We start from the raw sequence: 19,400 nt of genomic DNA on the forward strand, positions 1-19,400 counted from the left end.
AAAAGACTAGTTGAAAAATAAAAAATTTGGAAATTTTCAGTCTCAGACAAGGAAAAAGAAAAACTCAAAACAGAAAAAATCAATTGGTTGAGAGTTACATTCAAGCCTTAAAAAATTAACCTAAATATATCATAGTTTCATAGAACGGAAAAAAAAAAAAAAAAAAAAAATTCTAATCTTGCAGTACCACCAAAGGACATAACTAGAATCAGGAGGGCCCATTTCCAATACCCAACCTCAATTCTGCCTCCAACTTTGGTCTCCAATTGGACCGTTATAATTTGAATTATGCCAAATTTGAAATTTCATACAAAAGCTCGATTGTTCACTTCAGAGGTCTGACTTGTATGCTACCATCACTGAGTATCCTTCCCTCAGATTTTCTAACTTTTGCCTTCCCTAGAAGATCACAAAAAATCCATAATGGACTATAAGTCCTACTCAATGTAAACCCTTACAAAATCCTGGACACCAATGAAGAGCACTTCCAGACATCAAATGCAACTCAATAAAAATCCTAAACCCATGCAGATCTCTCCACGAAAAACAACTCCAAAAAAAAAAAAAAAAATGTTAAAAACATAGGCAATCGGAATACTTGAAAAGGATGCTACTTTATAGATGCCATAACCTTCTCATAAGCTAAGGAATAAGAACCCCAAATGAAAATGAACCCAATTTCAGAAACCGCCACAACATACAGAAACGAACCCAATTTCAACCTGGGAAAACTAAAAAAAAAATACAATTTCTAAATCCAGTTTATCACCAATGGATTCAACCCATTCAAAATCGCTTAAAATTTACCTACAACACGATTCCCCTTCAAATAAATTCAACAATTAGAAGCTGAACCCAATTCGAATCAGAAGTGGAATAAAAAAAAATAATAGAAAGCGAACAGAGAGAGAGAGAGAGAACATACATAGGTGTTGAGCTGGCGGATGAAGCTGGAGAAGTTGTTGTGATTGAAAAAGGCTGGGAGGAGGACCCGGGCAAACTCGGGCGGGTTCCACACCACGAAGCTCGTCTTGTTCTGGCTCCACGACACGATCTCGTCCGTCGTCGAGTCGTCCACCATGTCGTATGTCTTCATCAGAAATGGCGCCGGACCGCCTCCCCCTCCTCCTGCGCTCCCGCTCGTCGTCGGAGCTCCGTCCATTTTCAGGTCTCGGAATCCTCGGGTTTGGATTTGGATGGATGGTTGTGGGCGCGATTAATTAATTGACTTCAATTGTGTGTTTGACACTTCAGACAAACGAGGCGGTGGTAAAACATGTACGATGGAGGAGGACCTGTTGACTTTTCTTAGACTCGGACCACCGTTTCAATTGTTGGACAATTTTTTCTTTCAATTTGTTAACCAAAGTCAGTCTATTATTATTTTTTTTATTAATTTAGCTTTCATTTTTAGAATATTTGATTTTTATGTGCTTTTTTTAAAAATTTTTTTAATAAAGCACATAATTATCACATTTAAATTTTAAACTACAGATGATTATTACATGCTCTAAAAATAGACGTCACTTTAATAGATTAAGTTGAATGACTTTTTTCTAATTTAATTTGAAGAAAATTTTTATTACAATTTGGCTTGGCATGTTTTTTGTTTTGTTTTCAAATTCATATTTTTTGATTTTGTAAACAGATTTGGTACAAATTCACAAACTCAAAATTTTGCCCAATGTTCTAAAAATCACATTTTCTCTTTGAAAACCAAACAACAGATCTGCATCAGTTTCTTAAAAAATCCCAGACAAGAATAAAATTTGGCCCATCCAAACAACACAACTGCATTGGTTTTTTAAAAAATCTAAAACAAGAATGAAATTTGGCCCATCCAAACAAGGCAGTGTTTTAGAAAATAAATAAATAAAAATTCATTAGGGATTTTTAATCTTTGTACAGGACTCTTTTGTGGAAATGGATTAATGCATGTATATATTTTTTTTTTCCTGTAAGCCTGGTTTGGCAAAAGACTTGGTTAAAAATGATTGATATCATATAAAATAGATAAAAGTTTTAGATTTTTTGTATGAAAAATTTAAAATATTTTGTTTTATAGTGAGTTTTTTTATTTAAATAGTTATTAATGTGATATAATTAGTAAGAATGTTGGGGAGTTGCAAAAAAAAAATGGACCTAATTAGGCATTTGCCAAACAAGACCTATCTCTTGTGAAACATATTTACGAACAAATTTGTATTATATGTATGGAAGGGTTAGAAAGAACAAAGGCGGTTGAATAAATAAGATCAACAAAATTCAATTATGAATAAACATATTAACAAGTCTTCCTCCTTTCATTGTTGCGCTTGATCCAAGTCATCAACATCCTCGATCTTTAATCTTTTAGGGCAGTTTAATTGATCATCACTAGACGAAACATTGCTTGGTTCGGCCTCATTGTGATGATCGCGACCTCTCTTCAAAGTAACAGAGTCCATGTATTCATCCATTGCATTTGGGTCATCATCAACTATTACAAGAATTCGACACTCCTTCACTTCAAAGTATTTCCCACCCTCGCACTCCATCTTTACTTCCATTCCACTTGCTAATCTATCTTCAATCCATGATGTATAGAGTATATAGATTCCCCAGGAAGGATAATCTTTATGAAATTCATGCGAGAAACCGATATTTTTCCAAAGGATGCCATTAATGTAAACACTGATTTTCGGGTTCTCCTCCTGCGGTGTATCTTGTTTGGGTGCAAAACCAGCACAAAAAAGCAACCCCTTGATTTGACCCTTTGGAAGAGAAGGAATAAGCAAGGATATCGAAGATCCAATTCTCTTGTAGCATAACCAATTTGGAACCCCACCACCAGGGAGTTTAAAGGAAAAATACGAGCCAGTACTCAACTTGGACATGTACTGTTTCAAAAGAGAAAAAAAGTTCACATCATAAAATGAGAGAAAGAAAGAGAGAGAGAGAGTACCTGGAGAAGATTCTTCCTCAAATCATATGCTAGACTGTCACTACTATCCAAGAAAAAATCTGCACATAAACTTCCTTGATTCGGCACATCTGGGAATCTCTGCAATGATGAGCAGCCTCTTGCATCCAATTTTGTTAAACTTGTAGGAAGTTTTGAAATTAATTCGAGATTCGCACAGTCCTTCAACGAAAGATAATATAATTGAGGAAGTTCACCGATGCAATGAGGCAATGTACGGAAATTATTTCTTGATAAATACAAATATTTGAGTGAGGATAAACTCCCAAGATCAATAGGAATCTCATCTTCAAACAAATTGCAACCACCGAGATTCAGTTTTGTCAAAGAACACAATCCAGAAACAGAAGTTGGTAGCAAATATATGGGTTTCATGAATTTTGGTGATATCGACGACACGAACCGTGACATCCATGATCTTGAGGATTGCCCTTTACATCCCGATAATGAAAGAGTTTTGAGGTTCTTCAAAAGACCAAATGAGTATGGTAGTTGCTTAACGGCGGTTCTATCTGCAAGCAGCTCCACTAAAGCAACCATATTTCCCAATTGTTTTGGTAACTTGTCAATTTTGATGCAGTCAGACAAGTTAAGAGTTTTTAAAGATCTTAAGTTAGAAATGCTTTCCGGAAGATTCTTTAAGTTCTTGCATCCTTGTAAATTCAATAAAACAAGTTTTTTCAAATGTTCAATAGACTCATGTACCTTAATCAAGCTCGTGCAACCTTCAAGTATGAGTATCTCCAAATGTGGGAGTTGTAAGAAGTTTGGTGATCGGGTGAGACATTTAGAACCTTTGAGATTAAGAGCTTTTAACTTGTTGAGTATCTGCCAAAATAGAATCAAATGAAATATATATATATATATATATATATATATATATATATATATATATATATATATCATTAAGGTTATTCGTTCAAAGTTGATAAGAAAATAAAAGGTAATGTGAGATTTGTTGTACTTTGATTTTCTTCCAAACTTGTTTGATATTACTGTATTGCATGTCGAGGATAACAACATTCTCAAGATGAAAATTTGGTGGTAGAAATTCCAGAGGGCACTTATGCCAGTGAAGCCATCTTAACTCTTTGGAAAGGCATTCATAGGATCCTATGAGATATGCACCATCAATTTTGAGCAATCTCAAATTTTTCATATTTGCAAATGCTTCAGTTTTCAACTCGACATCTTCAAGTGCAGGTAGATTTAGGTTAAGACCCTCTATTGCTTCTGATCCCTGGCAACATAGCTGGGTTAGCAATGTATATTCATATCTTGTGTGATGCTAGAACACCTTCAAATTGGAGGTGACCGATATATTTTCACCATAACTAAATAAATAAATAATAATAATAATAATAATAATAATGTGTTTTAGACATGATCAAAATTGCTTAAATATGGTTGCATACCTTTTTTTTTTTATTTTTTTATTTTTTTATTTTAAACAATAGATAAGTATCAATTTTTCGCTTAATAGAAAATTGTTGGGTTTAAAATCTTACAGTTACGAGTCATGTTGATAGAATATTCAAGCTATATCCATGTTTGGCAAAAAGAAAAAATTCCCATACATACTTTCATAACATGTGCATACTATGTTTATTTGTTTGTATATGTATTTATATAATATTAATGCATCTGCCACTTACCAGATGTTTGTTAAGCACATTTAAGACGTCATCGTGACACCACAATCTACTATGTTTTCCTGGATCCCTGGATGCTCTTTCGCGAACAATCTCCCTTCCCATATCGCGAATCAAATCTTGCATCCTCAATTCATTTATTTCATTAACTATCAGGAGAGACTTGTCAATGAGAATGCTGATACCAATATCTGTAAAGAATCCACAACCATCGAGAACTTTTCTGACATATTCTTTGTTTGTACCGATAAAGAAACATGCTATGTCAAGGAATATGTCTTGTGCATAATCTTCTAGTGAATCAAAACTTATTCTGAGTATTTTTTGAATCTCTCTATGAGGAATTTTTTGTAATTTTTCCAATGCACTTTTCCATTCAATAATACTTCTTTCTGACAGATAAGAACCCAAAACTTCAGCAGCTAATGGAAGTCTTCCAACATAATCCACTACATCAAGTGAGAGCTTTTTGAAATCTTCTGCTGGATCGGTCATCCCAAATGCATGCCAACGAAAAAGTTGAAGGGACTCCTCATGATTCATTTCTTCAACCTTATATTTTTCATTGACTCCTAGTTCAGTCAGGACATGTTTATCTCTTGTTGTTACAATGAGTGTACTTCCTTGGCCAAACAATTCGAAGTTTCCAACTAATGAATGAAGTTGCTTCAAGTGATCCACATCATCAAGAACGACAAGAACTTTTTTGCGATAAAATCTTTTTGTAATCAAATTTATTCCTCCATCAACACTGCCAATCTTCCAATCCTTCATTTTCAAGATATCATAAAGAAGTTGTTTTTGTAAATGAATTAAACCATTTGGTTGTTCTGAAGTTTCTTTAATATTAAAAAGAAAGCTACTTCCTTCAAATTCATGGAGTATTTCATTATAGACCGCTTTTGCTATTGTTGTTTTGCCTATTCCACCCATCCCATAGATACCCACATTACGAACATCACTTGTTCCAAGATTTAATAAATCTTTTATCTCTTTAACATGAGAATCTATTCCTACAGGGTATTTGGCAACATGCAAGTAAGCTGGGTTCTCTTTACGCAAAATTTCTTCAACAATCTTCTGGATAAACCTTGATTCAAACCTAATCATTATAGTTCAAATAAAAATACAACAAGAATATAAGCACAAGAAAAGAAAAATAAGAAACCAAATTATTTTTATGTAATAGTAAACAATTAAGTTATATCAACTTTATTAAGAATGTCATTTAAATATATTCCTATATAATTTCTTATCCTATCCAGTAACATGCCATAGAATGATTTTTATTTTTCCCTTTCGGAAAAGAAGTCATTAATTAAGTGTTTTACGAAAAGTATGATTACAATATATTCCTCTCTAAATTAGTAATTTTTATCCAAAAGGCTACCGTAGACTTACTCTAATAATTTTAGATTTGAGATCTCACTCTAACCGGCATGCATTTTCGATCTATAATACTTTCCTTTGACAAAAAAAAAAAAAAAAAAAACAAAGATCCATGTGCGGCTGTTTCTGGGGGTGGAGCGATTTGGTGTATACCGTTACTTTATTAAGCTGTTAAAGCTCAATTCAAAAAAATAATAATAATAAATAAATAAATAAAAAGAAGTTAGAGATAATCTTAAATAAAAATATAAAAGAAAAAAAGTCATAGATAATCTGCCTAAGTGGACAATGAGCTGGCGAGTGGGCTTAGTTGGGCTCATTGCAAATGAATGGCCTATTGGAGGAAAAGTCTGTTAAATTTGTTAGTGTATTTAAGTAAGTATTAGTCTTCTTGGTGAATGGAGGTTGGGCCATCCTCGAAGTAGGCCTATTTTTTATTATTTTATTTTTAATTTAAGTCATTTAGCCCAGTTTATCACAACTACATTAGTTTAGTTCAATAATTCCTTCTACCGAATTTATTACATTCTATTTCACATTCATATCAAATCAAATACAACAACCAGATTTCCATAGACCAAAAATAGTAAAGAAGTGTTACATTGGGCTGTTAGATGGGACTTCCGTTTATCTTAAAAGTTGTATAAAATAAAATATTTAGTTTAAATGATGGGTGAATGATAAAGATAAGATTCGAATTTAGAACATTTGTTATGATATAATGTTAAATCAACGTTTATTCAAAAGTTTAAGATAATAGAAAATGATAAACGTAATCAACTAAATTAATATTCAAACATACCAACCTAATTGAGCAAATCATTTTTAGTGTTTTTTGTTTTTCTTTTCTAATCAGTGCGGGAGAGGAAAAAAAAAAAGGGGAGAATCTCTTTTATTCTCTCAGATGAACTTCAATTACTACTTAGTTTGCTGCTAATCGATAAATTAGCAATTGTTTAGAACAAGAGAGATGCCATTTTCCCATTGATATTTCAAAATTAGTAGCCCACTACTATATATCTAATACTCGTTTCACCTTTTTCGAGAATGATTAATAAAGCATGCCAAATTAATTAGTTTGAAATTCCTTTGATTGACGATTAAATTTGAATTTCAAATGTTTTTCAAGAAAAATTTTGGTTAAATTTTGTCTATCCATTTGTGCTCAACTTTAATTTTTATAAATTTTCATCTAACATTTTTTTTTACAAGAAAAAAACAAACGATAGATAAAAAACTAAATGATAAAGCATAAGAGAGCTTAAGAATTAACACAATATAATACCCGTTTGCCATATCTTGAAGATTCCAGCCAGAATAGTTTGCAGCTTCAGTAAGAGCCGCTCTCCACTTGTGCACCCTCTCCATCTCCGCTTGAAACTGGTCTTCATGTTTAGCAAATGCTTTAGTAAAAGTTCCAGTTTGGTTTCGCACATCCCCGGGGCTCACGTCATAAAAGATGGGGAGAAGAATTTGGCCTAGGGTATTCTTACAATTTAGGATCTCCACAAGCTCGTCAAGGCACCAATGAGAAGAAGCATAGTCTTTGGAAAAAACAACAATGGAAATCTTTGATCCTTGAATAGCTTTAAGCAGTTTTGTAGAGATGTGCTCCCCTCTAGATAGCTCGTCGTCATCTCGGAAGGTGTAAATTCCGACTTGATTTAAGGCGGAGTAGAGGTGATCTATAAAGCTTTTGCGAGTGTCTTCACCTCTAAAACTCAAAAAGACGTCATAATTCCAACGAGGCTTGGAAGGTGATGAAAGTGTTAGAGCAGCCATGGATGAGCAGGTGCTTCTTGTAAACTTGAAATTGAGGAATTGAGTGGATTGGGCTCTTCTGAGTTAATAGGAAGGGTGTTGGAAGTTCTATTAAAGAAAAAGGAAGTGTGGTGGAAGGTCTATTAAAAAACAAAAATCTACTGAAAGAGAAAAATGAAGGGTGGTGGATGTTCTATTAAAGATAAAGGAAGGGTGGTGGAAAACGGCATAGCGCGTGAAATCAACAATATTTCAACTTTTTGACGTACATTGAAGGCAGAATGCCGCCTCTTTTGACTGGTTGGTGCCATTCCCTCCTATTCTTTTTTTTTTTTATAAGTTTTTTTTTTTGGTTACTTGCAAATCTTACATCTCACGGAGGAGATAAGGGTAATGATCAATTAAGCATTTAAATTGCCTGAGTTAGAGAAATACAAAAACTATAATAGAGAAATTCTAGCAAACTAATTCGATTATCAAATTTCTGCGAGCTTCAGTGACTGGTTTCAACGAATGTCAAATACAGATTGCTGTATTGAAGAAGCAGAAAGAACAGAGCAGGGCAGAGAAGAAGAAGAAGAAGGCTTGAGAAGATTGAACACAATGAGAGAGACCCTGAGAATTGTATTCTCTGTATATTCAATCTTAATCAAATACAATGAAGAAATTCAGCTTATATACTCGCATACAATTGATAACTGAACTTAACAAACTAACTTAACTAATCAAATAAACAGAATGAACAATAAGTTCAAACTGACTAAACTGAAAAATAAGATTACAAAGTTACAAGCTTGTTTAACACGTGCATATATTTGATAAGCTCCAACAGATCGAGGATTACGGCGGCAGTGGCCGGATAATGAAATGCAACAGAATACGTATAGTACAAAAAAAAAACAAGAAAAAAAGAAAAAGAAAAGAAGAAGTATGGTACAACTATATTATAACCGCATTATCTATTTCTCCTGAGTTGCTATAAATTCAAGAACCTATATAGATGAAACTTTTCAGCAAGGATAAAAGTGATTTTGATCTCCTTATATATATATATATATATATATATATGAAATGAATGTAAAGCAAAATAAAAAACCTTTGTCCCCTACTCCAATTAGTGTCATTGTGTACTTGCTACCAGCTTCCAAGCATACAAGCAAAATTCAATTTTGAATAAACACGTTAACAATTACTTCTTTCATTCTTGCGCTTCAGAGTCAAAGATCCTTCATCTTTTAGGGCAGTTTTGATCATCACCAGACCAATCATTGCTTGGTCCGGCCTCATTGTCATCACGACCTCTCTTCAAAGTATCAGAATCCATATCTTCATCCATTGCATTTGGGTCATCAACTATTACATGGATTCCACACTTCTTCACTTCAAAGTATTTCCCACCCTCTGCACTTCAACTTTATTTCCGTGACACTTGGTTTCACCTTCAATATATGAATAGGGCTAATAGAATCTCCAGGAAGGATAATCTTTATGAAATTCATACAATAGAATCTTCAAAGTTTCTTTCCTTTGCTTCATCCAAGAAAGAAACTGGAAAAGACTAATTGAAAAATAAAAAATTTGGAAATTTTCAGTCTCAGACAAGGAAAAAGAAAAACTCAAAACAGAAAAATCAAGTAGTTGAGAAAAGGCATTTAATGAAAAAGAAAAATCAATTGGTTGAGAGTTATATTCAAGCCTTAAAAAAATCAACCTAAATATATGTTGGTTTTGTAGAACAGAAAAAAAGAAGGAAAAAAAAAAAATTCTAATCTTGCAGTATCACCAAAGGACATAACTAGAATCAGGAGGCCCATTTCCAAATTCCAATACCCAACCTCAATTCTGCCTCCAACTTTGATCTCCAATTGGAGCCTTACAATTTGAATTATGCCAAATTTCCTACAAAAGCTCGATTCTTCACTTCAGAGATCTGACTCGTATGCTACCATCCCTGAGTATCCTCCCCACAGACCTTCTAACTTTTGCCTTCCCCAGAAGATCACAAAAAATCCATAATGGACTATGAGTCCTACTCATGTAAACCCTTACAAAATCCTGGACACCAATGTATAGCACTTTCCAGACATCAAATGCAACTCAATAAAAATGGCCTCAGCTTCAGCACCATCAAACCAATCCGAGAAAACAAATAGGACCTTGTAAATTTAATCATTTAATACGCCCAGCAAACTAACTCCCATGCAGATCTCTCAACCAAAAACAACTAAAAAAAATAAAAATGTTAAAAACATAAGCAATCAGAATACTTGGAAGGATGCTACTTTATAGATGCCATAACCTTCGCATAAGCAAAGGACTAAGACCCCAAAAGAAAATGATCCCAATTTCAGAAATCGCCACATCATATATTAAAAACCTAATATAACTCCAAACAACACCTAGAAGGGGGCTGAATAGGTCTATGCAAATAATACGCGGAATTAAAATATTAATTAATCACAATCAATCGTTCACCAAAATATGTAAAACAATAAAATAAAGACACATATATTTTGATTACAAAGAGAAAACCATTTAGAGAACTCTTTAAAATGTAAAACCTCTACGGCACTGCTAAACCCAAGAAACCACTAAATCAGTAGAAATTACACAATGTCGAAGACTTACACAACCTATGCACTTGACACTTCTGTGTATTAGACCAGCGACTTGTTAAATCCCACATTGCTTGGGTATTAAGGAGATGGGCCATTTATAAGAGTGAAGGAAAACCTCAACTCTTGAGGTAGCTTTTGGGTTGAATTAGGCCCAAAACCCATTTCTAATATGGTATCAAAGCCTAGCCCAATTGGTTGTGGCCCACCGTCACCCATTGTCGCATGTGTTGGCTTGGATGTCCTCCCACCACACGTGAGGGGGCGTGTTGGAAGTCCCACATTGCCTGGGTATTAAGGAGATGAGCCATTTATAAGGGTGAGGGAAAACCTCAACTTCTGAGCTAGCTTTTGGGTTGAGTTAAGCCCAAAACCCATTTCTAATATGACTCACTTGTCTGCTACCGCAGTAGTTCTCCTAAAATGTCTAAACTCTTCCTTCTACGTGATCTCCCTTCACCGGAACTCTAGTTGACTTCAATTACTTTATCAATGAGGACAATCAAACAATCCTTAGTCTAAGAGAGAGAATTAACGCTCTATAACAAAAACTCTCTTAGCACAAATCTTTGAACTCTAGATGCGGAAATTCGTACCTATACATATCTATATGGTTTAATATAAATAGACTCTAGACACCTAGTCGAATCCAACACAAACTCTATCCAAAAAGACTAAAATTACATGGGGTGTCCGGACGGGAATTAAGCTCATCCAGGTGGAACTAGGCTATAAACACAAACCCTAGTTCTTTGGCACGGCGCGTCCGGACAGCTTGCAGACAAGGCTCTAGGGTTTTCTTGTTCAGCCATCTCGTCCGGATGGTCTGTAGATGAAGTTGCAGACGAGGCTATATATTCAACTGTTTACTCATTCTCGCATTGCACACTTAAACCGAACATGTTAACTACAAGTATTTTGTTCACTCGAATCCAGCCAAGACAAAAATAAAACTAACAAACTCCCCCTTTGGCTATTCAATGACAAAAAAAAATAAGTTCGATTTAAGTAATAAACTTTCGATCACTTAAGCATGGATATTAAACATAAATTTCCTTAAACCCAGTACTGCCCACAGTTAATCAAGTTTAAAGAGAATGAAACAAAATATCATAGATTAAAGATTAAGTTCTACAAAAAAAACTTCACTCCCCCTTTTTGTCATGAAGGACAAAGGGACTATGCGCGAGCAGGTGGATCACTTGGAGAACGTTCCTCAACACCATCTTCTCCAGCCGTGCTATCCACTCTAGATGCGCCCATGAATCTAACCTTCAAGGAGTTGACATCCTGCTGTAATCCCGTGAGGATGGATGTAAACCCCATCATTTGAGTGGACATTGCCTCCAACTTTGTCATCACATCAGCCAAAGTAACTGCGGAAGATGTACATGGACCTCCAAAAGAACCAGTAGTGTCTACTATATCTTCAGTTCCTTGCACACAAATCTGAGCTTGGGATCGACGAACTGTAGCTTTACAGAAAGGACGAAGAGGCTTGATTGTTGGCTCGGTAGCTGGAATTTGGACAAACTTGGCAATGATACGTGATATCAAGCTTCCATAAGGCAATGGGACTGAGCTCTCAAAGAACATAGCCTTCATGAGTGGAATAGCCACAGATGCAAAATCGATGGAGACATCGGTGAGAAGGGCATAAATGAATCGAGCTTGTGCCATACCAAGATCTGAATGGTGATCAATCGGATAGACATTGCTCATAACTATCTGAGCTAACAACTTCACCGGTGGAGTGAGATTTCCAAGTGGGAGCACATTCAAGACCTCATGCCAATGTTTGTAGGAGCCCGATGGAACAAATAAGTCGGACATATCAGACTTGGATGGAAATTCCTGGGTCGGAAATGGGAACCCGGGATCATCAATGAGTGGAATGCCGGTGACTTCGGCAATCAATTTGCGAGTTACTTCTATGGTGACACCCCGAACGTGTGATACCAATCGCGGAGAATCATCCTCAGCCTCATCAGTATCTGGCTCCTGCTCAATATTGGCATAGAATTCCTGAACCAAATGGATGTAGGGACGAGCAGGAGGTAAGATGAAGTATTGCCATTGCCGCTGAGTGAAGATGCGAGAGATGATTTGGAACTCATCATCCTGAAGGTCGGAAAGGTTTATCGCCCTTTCTGCAATAACTGTGCGGTCATGAAACCTATCTCGAAAAGCATCACGAGCAAACTTGTTCCTAAACCGAAACCCGATCTCAGGCCCAGTCAAAGGGATAGAGGCAGGAGCTGATGTAAAAGCAGCATCATCAATTGTTTTATGATCACGACCTCTCTTCAAAGTATCAGAATCCATATCTTCATCCATTGCATTTGGGTCATCAACTATTACATGAATCCCACACTCCTTCACTTCAAAGTATTTCCCACCCTCGCACTCCAACTTCAATTCCATTCCACTTACTAATTGACCTTCAATCCATGAATAGGGATTAAAGATTCTCCAGGAAGGATAATCTTTATGAAAATCATCACTGCCAAAAAAGTGATATTTCCAAAGGCTGTTGTTAATGTAACAATAGATTTTTGCGCGGTCGTCCTCGTGCGATGTTTCTTGTTTGGGTGCAAAACCAACACAAGAAAGCAACCCCTTGATTTGACCCTTTGGAAGAGAAGGTATATGCATGGATATCGAAGATCCAATTCTCTTATGGCTGAACCAATTTGGAACCTCATAACCAGGTAAATAAATGTCATCGCCCTGATTATCACACAAGGACATGTACTGTTTCGAAAGAGAGAAAAGTTCATATCATAAAATGAGAGAGAGAGAGAGAGAGAGAGAGAGAGAGAGAGTACCTGGAGAAGACTCTTCCTGAAATCATATGCTAGACTGTCATAACTTTTTAGGCAAAAATGTACCCATAAAAATGTGCCCACATCTGGGAGTCTTTGCAATGATGAGCAGCCTCTTGCATCCAATTTTGTTAAACTTGTAGGAAGTTTTGAAATTAATTCGAGATTCGCACAGTCCTTCAACGAAAGATAATATAATTGAGGAAGTTCACCGATGCAATGAGGCAATGTACGGAAATTGTTTCTTGATAAATACAAATATTTGAGTGAAGATAAACTCCCAAGATCAATAGGAATCTCATCTTCAAACAAATTGCAACCACTGAGATTTAATTTTGTCAAAGAACACAATCCAGAAACAGAAGTTGGTAGCAAATATATGGGTTTCGTGAATTTTGGTGATATCCACGACACAGACTGTGACATCGATGATCTTGAGGATTGCCCTTTACATCCCGATAATGATAGATTTTTGAGGTTCTTCAAAAGACCAACGGAGTATGGTAGTTGCTTAATAGCAGTTCTATCTACAAGCAGCTCCTCTAAAGCAACCATATTTCCCAGTTGTTTTGGTAACTTGTCAATTTTTATGCAATCAGACAAGTTAAGAGTCTTTAAAGACCCTAAGTTAGAAATGCTTTCTGGAAGATTTTTTAAGTTCTTGCATCCTTGTAAATTCAATAGAACAAGTTTTTTCAAATGTCCAATAGACTCATGTACCTCAATCAAGCTCGTGCAACATTCAAGAATGAGTATCTCCAAATGTGGGAGTTGTAAAAAGTTTGGTGATCGGGTGAGACATTCAGAACCTTTGAGATTAAGAACTTTTAACTTGTCAAGTATCTGCCAAAACAGAATCAAATAAAAAAAAAAAAATCATTTAAGTTATTCATTCAAAGTTGATAAGAAAATAAAAGGTAATGTGAGATTTGTTATACTTTGATCTCCTTCCAAAGTTGTTCAACATTACTGTGCTGCATGTCGAGGATAACAACGTTCTCAAGATGAAAATTTGGTGGTAGAAATTCCAGATGGCACTTATGCCAGTGAAGCCATCTTAACTCTTTGGAAAGGCATTCATAGGATCCGGTGAAATTTGGAACCTCACTACCAGGGAGGAAAATGGCACGAAGCTCGTCACGCTTGCACAAACACTACAAAAAGAAAAAGAAAAAGTGTTCATATCATAAAAATGCACGCACATGCACACACATAGAGTGAGATCGAGAGAGAAACCTGAAGAAGACTCCTCTTAAAATCATATGCTAGATTGTTGCACTGTTCCATGTGAAGAAATGGTCCAAATTCCAAACTCTCCAATCCCTGAATCTCAACCAATTTCTGACAGTTAGTAAGGAAAAATGTAGGTGGCCGTTTCAAGTTTGACGAAATTGAGAGTGTTTCTATTGATGTGCAGTCTGTTGCATGCAAGCTCGTTAAACTTGCGGGGAGTTCTGAAATTGATTGAAGACTCGTGCACTTAGTCAACCACAATGTCCTTAATTTAGGAAGGCGGCTGATACAATGAGGTAGATTAAGGAAATTGTTTCTTCCTAAATCCAACTCCTCGAGTGAAGATAAACTCCCAAGATCAATTGGAATCCCATCTTCAAACAGATTGCACTCGTTGAGAACTAGTCTTCTCAAAGAGCATAGTCCAGAAATGGAAGCCGGGAGCAAATGTGTTGGATTAATGGAGCTTTTTGGGGATATCCACGATGAGAACCGTGATAACCAAGATTTTGAAGATTGTCCTTTACATCCAGATAATGACACAATTTCGAGATTCTTCAAATGACCAAAGGAGGCAGGGAGTTGCATAATAGCAGTTCTGTCTGCATGCAATTCCGTTAGAGCCATCATATTCCCCAATTGCTCTGGTAGCATGTCAAGTTTTAAGCAGCCAGACAAGTTTAGAGTTTCAAGAGATTTTAAGTTAGAAGTACTCCTTGGAAGATTCTTTAAGTTCTGGCATCCTTCTAAATTCAGCAAAACAAGTCTTTCTAGATTTCCAATGGACTCGTGAAGCTCAACTAAACTTGTACAACCTTCAAGTATTAGCATCTCCAGAATTGGGACTTGTAAGAAGTTTGGTGTCTTGGTGAGATATTTGGAATTGCGGAGATTAAGGACTTTCAACTTGTTGAGTATCTGTCAAAACAAAAATCGTTAAAACATAAGAAAAGAAAATTTTGACTTATACATTTGAAAATAATATAGAAATATAAGGAAATGTAAGATTTATTATATACTTTGATCTCCTTCCAAACTTGTTTGACGTTACTATTCTGCATGTCAAGGATGACAAGGCTTTCTAAACGAAAATTTGCTGGTAGAAATTTTAGAGGACACTTATGCCAACAAAGCCATCTTAGCCCATCAGAAAGATGTTTATAGTTTCCTGAGAGATTTACACCATTGATTTGTAGCAGTCTCAAATTTTTCATCTTTGCAAATGCTTCGGTTTTAAAATGTACATCTTCAAGTAGAGATAGATTTAAAATGAGACCCTCCACTGCTTCTGATCCCTGGAGAAATAGAAAATAGGATTGGTAACACATCCTGATGTTGCGTAGGCCTAGATATTTGCAATGATCCAAAAAAAGAAGAAGAAAGGATAACATTAATGTGATGTAGACATGATTATAAGTGCTAATAATGTGATTGCATGCCTTTTTACTATATCGGTTGTTGACATGATTTATAATTTTTTTAAAAAACAAATTTAAGATCATACTGTTATTATGTGTTATTTGGATAAACTTTTCAAGGAATGATGCATGCTTAATTAGTAAAAAAAAAAAAAAAACAACATAGAACTCATGAGTACCTATATAACAAGTATATTATGTGCTCGTGTATGTTCAAGTGTTTATATATATATATAGTAATTAATTATGCTTCTTACCATTTGTTTGTTAAGCACGTGTAAGACATCATCATGAAACCATAATCTGCTACTTTTTCCTAGATCGTTGGATGACCTTTCACGAACAATCTCCCTTCCCATATCTCGAATTAGATCATGCATTCTCAACTCATTTTTGTCATTGATTGTCACAAGAGATCTTTGAATAAGAATATTAATACCAATTTCAGGAAAAAAACCACAACCATCAAATATTTTGATGGCATAATCTTTGTCCATACCAACAAAGAAACACGCAATATCAAGGAATGTGTTCTTTACAGTATCATCATCTAGTGAATCAAAGCTCATTCTAAGTATTTTCTGAATCTGGTGGTGAGGATATTTTTGTAATTTTTTCAATGCATTTTTCCATTCAATAATGCTTCTTCCTGATAGATAGGAACCCAAAATTTCAAGAGCTAATGGAAGCCCTCCCACATAATTAACTACACCAATTGAAAGCTCATGGTAATCTTCTATTGGATGAGCCATCCTAAAGGCATGCCAACTAAAAAGTTGAAGAGATTCCTCATGATTCAATTCCTCAACCTTATATTTTCCATGTACTCCAAGTTGAGTTAGCAAATGTTCATCTCGAGTTGTTAAAATGACTCTACTTCCTGGACCAAACCATTCAGAGCTTCCAGCTAATGAATTGAGTTGTTTCAAGTGATCCACATCATCAAGAATAACAAGAACTCTTTTACAACGGAATCTTTCCTTAATCAAATTGATTCCTCTATCAACATTGGCAATCTTCAAGTTCTTGGTTTTTAAGACATCAAAAAGAAGTTGTTCTTGTAAATGAACTAAACCATTGGGTTGCTCTGAAATTTCTTTAATATTTAAAAGACAACTACTTCCTTCAAACCCATTATATATTTGGTTATAAACAGCTTTAGCTAAGGTTGTTTTACCAATTCCACCCATGCCATAGATGCCTATAATGTGAACATCACTTGTTCCAAGATTTAATAAAGCTTTCATCTTTTCAGTACGGTAATCTATACTTATTGGATGTTTGGCAATATCCAAGCAAGCATTGTTCACTTCACACAAAACTTCTTCAACAATTTTCTCGATGAACCTTGATTCGTACCTGATAATTATAATTTAAAAGAAAACAAAAGAACAACATGAGCACAAGAAAAGAAAAGGAAGAAAATTATATGAGTCATCGGTGTGTGTCAAAAGGATATTATCATTTCGGTCATTTGAGACTAATTTTCCTGGTAAATAATAAAGTAATATATATCAAATTTATTAAGAATGCCATTAAATATATTTCTGAGAAATTTCTTATCCTGCCAAATGACATGCAAGGAAACAATTGTTGTCCATAGGGGTCAATCAGGATGCCAAGCACCCATTGCCTACCAGCCATTTAATTTTATCACAAACTAAATGTCTGAGGTTCAAGATCTTTTTCCATGACCAAGAGCAATCACCAAGGAACTCCAAAGTTCCAAAAATTCCTCCTCCAACTTCTCCAAATCAATGAGGTAAGCTCTAACCCAACTTCTCTAAACCAATTGATCTTTTTTCGAGCACCTTGCCGAAGGTGCTTAGTTAATTGAGATTTTTTTTCTTTAAATTTTGTCAATCTATTTTTAGCTCAACTTCAATTTAATTTTGATCAACTTTAGGCTAACATTAAAAAATAAAATAAAATAAAATAAAATAAAAATAAAAATAAAAATAAAAATAATAATAATTCATCAAAAAGCACAAGAGACAGAACATATATATAATACCCATTTGCAACGTTTTGGAGATCCCAGCCGGAATAGTTTGCAGCTTCAGTAAGAGCTGCTCTCCACTTGTGCACCCTCTCCATCTCCGCTTGAAACCGGTCTTCATGCCGAGCAAATGCTTCGGCTAAAGTTCCAGTTTGTTTTCGCACATCGGAAGGGTTCACATCAAAAAATATAGGAAGAAGAGTTTGGCCTATGGTATTTTTACAGTGCAGGATCTCCACAAGCTCATCAAGGCACCAGCGGGAAGAAGCATAGTCTTTGGAGAAAACGACAATAGAAATTCTTGATCCTTGAATAGCTTTTAGCAGTTCTGTAGAGATGTGCTTTCCTCTGGGAAGCTCGTCGTCATCTCGGAAGGTGCGAATTCCGGCATGCACTAAGGCGGTATAGAGGTGATCGGTAAAGTTTTTACGAGTATCTTCACCTCTAAAACTCAAGAAAACGTCGTGATTCCAACGAGGTTTGGAAGGTGATGAAAGGGTTTGAGCAGCCATGGATAAGCAGGTGCTTGTTGTGATCTTGAATTTGAGATTGACTGGACTGCACAAGGGGGCTGCCTCTTGTGAGTTAATAGGAAGGGTGGTGGAGCCAACATAGCGCGTGAAATCAACGGCATTTCTTCTTTTTGGCGTACAATATTCGTGCCGTTCCCCCCTTTTCTTTTCAATTTACTTTATTTTTTTACTTGCAAATCTTACATCTCTTCGAGGAGACAAGGGTAATGATTTATTAAGCCTTGCCCAGGAAATTAAGAAAAAAAGAAAAAAAGTAATAAATTTCCTGAATTAGAGAAATAATAGATAAATTATTCATAATATTTCGGAAATATAATGAAATATGAGGAAAAATATGAAGGTAAAAAAAGAAATAAGGACTTTAAGGCTAGATTGTAATGATGTAACCATCAAATCCACTTTAATGAACACTATAAATCGGATATTATACCTTTTAATATGAATATGCTATAAAATTATGGATTCAATAATAAAAATGATTACAAATATATATGAATATCATTTAATCCCAAATCTTAATTGTAGGGATGACCATGTCACAAAAAAAAAAAAAAAAATAGTAGGGATGACATTACAAATTTTTTAAACTTTAATACACTAATTTTTTTTAAAAAAAGAAAGTAAAAAAATTAATAATTACAAATGCAATGAAAAGAGTTTTCCTTCAATTTTTCTTTACAATGAACAGATCAGATTTCCTCACACCATAATTTCCCCACTAGTGTCGCTGCTCCTTTGTTCAAAAGAAAAAAAAAACAAGGCTTCCTGATGCACAGCAATTTTATTTTATTTTTTTAATTTTCTTTTTGTCTAAGTCGATGGCAATTACAATAAATAAATAAATAAAAAGAAAAAGTTTATGTGGCTGTAAGAGTTTGAAGTGGGCCAAGTGGCTGCGAAACGCACTACCTGTGGTGCCCATGGTCTCGTACATTGCTTTTTAAGGGTTGCCTATCGTTGAAGCAGAAATCGCATCTTGGCCTACTATTTCATTAAAATATCATAAACATTTT

General features: G+C 35.2%; 2 protein-coding genes across 4 annotated transcripts; both read right to left on the reverse strand.

Annotated features, from left to right (window-relative positions):
• Nucleotides 1-2,173: 2,173 nt before the first annotated feature.
• Nucleotides 2,174-7,905, reverse strand: LOC132177100 (disease resistance protein RPV1). 3 transcript variants are annotated; one of them, XM_088515322.1, is made up of 6 exons: nucleotides 7,289-7,905; nucleotides 4,618-5,716; nucleotides 3,927-4,202; nucleotides 3,668-3,790; nucleotides 2,945-3,124; nucleotides 2,174-2,879 (listed from the first exon to the last, which is right to left on the reverse strand). In XM_088515322.1, the coding sequence occupies exons 1-6, from the start codon at nucleotides 7,783-7,785 to the stop codon at nucleotides 2,304-2,306; spliced, it is 2,751 nt and encodes a 916-aa protein (XP_088371448.1). In that variant the 5' UTR covers nucleotides 7,786-7,905; the 3' UTR covers nucleotides 2,174-2,303. The 3 variants fall into 3 exon arrangements, with proteins under 3 accessions (XP_088371448.1, XP_059445303.2, XP_088371449.1); XM_059589320.2 differs by having other exon boundaries at nucleotides 2,945-3,790; XM_088515323.1 differs by lacking the exons at nucleotides 3,668-3,790; nucleotides 3,927-4,202 and having other exon boundaries at nucleotides 7,289-7,904.
• Nucleotides 7,906-11,549: 3,644 nt separating this feature from the next.
• Nucleotides 11,550-18,487, reverse strand: LOC132177103 (disease resistance-like protein DSC1). Its single transcript, XM_088515321.1, has 7 exons — nucleotides 17,870-18,487; nucleotides 16,113-17,214; nucleotides 15,457-15,732; nucleotides 14,441-15,355; nucleotides 14,143-14,358; nucleotides 13,208-14,047; nucleotides 11,550-13,133 (listed from the first exon to the last, which is right to left on the reverse strand). Exons 1-7 carry the CDS (start codon nucleotides 18,364-18,366, stop codon nucleotides 11,559-11,561), a joined length of 5,421 nt encoding a protein of 1,806 aa, XP_088371447.1. The 5' UTR covers nucleotides 18,367-18,487; the 3' UTR covers nucleotides 11,550-11,558.
• Nucleotides 18,488-19,400: the final 913 nt, after the last annotated feature.

Source organism: Corylus avellana, chromosome 4 (genome assembly GCF_965113065.1).
Source record: "Corylus avellana chromosome 4, dhCorAvel1.hap1.2, whole genome shotgun sequence".
In the NCBI taxonomy this organism is placed as follows: Eukaryota; Viridiplantae; Streptophyta; class Magnoliopsida; order Fagales; family Betulaceae; genus Corylus; species Corylus avellana.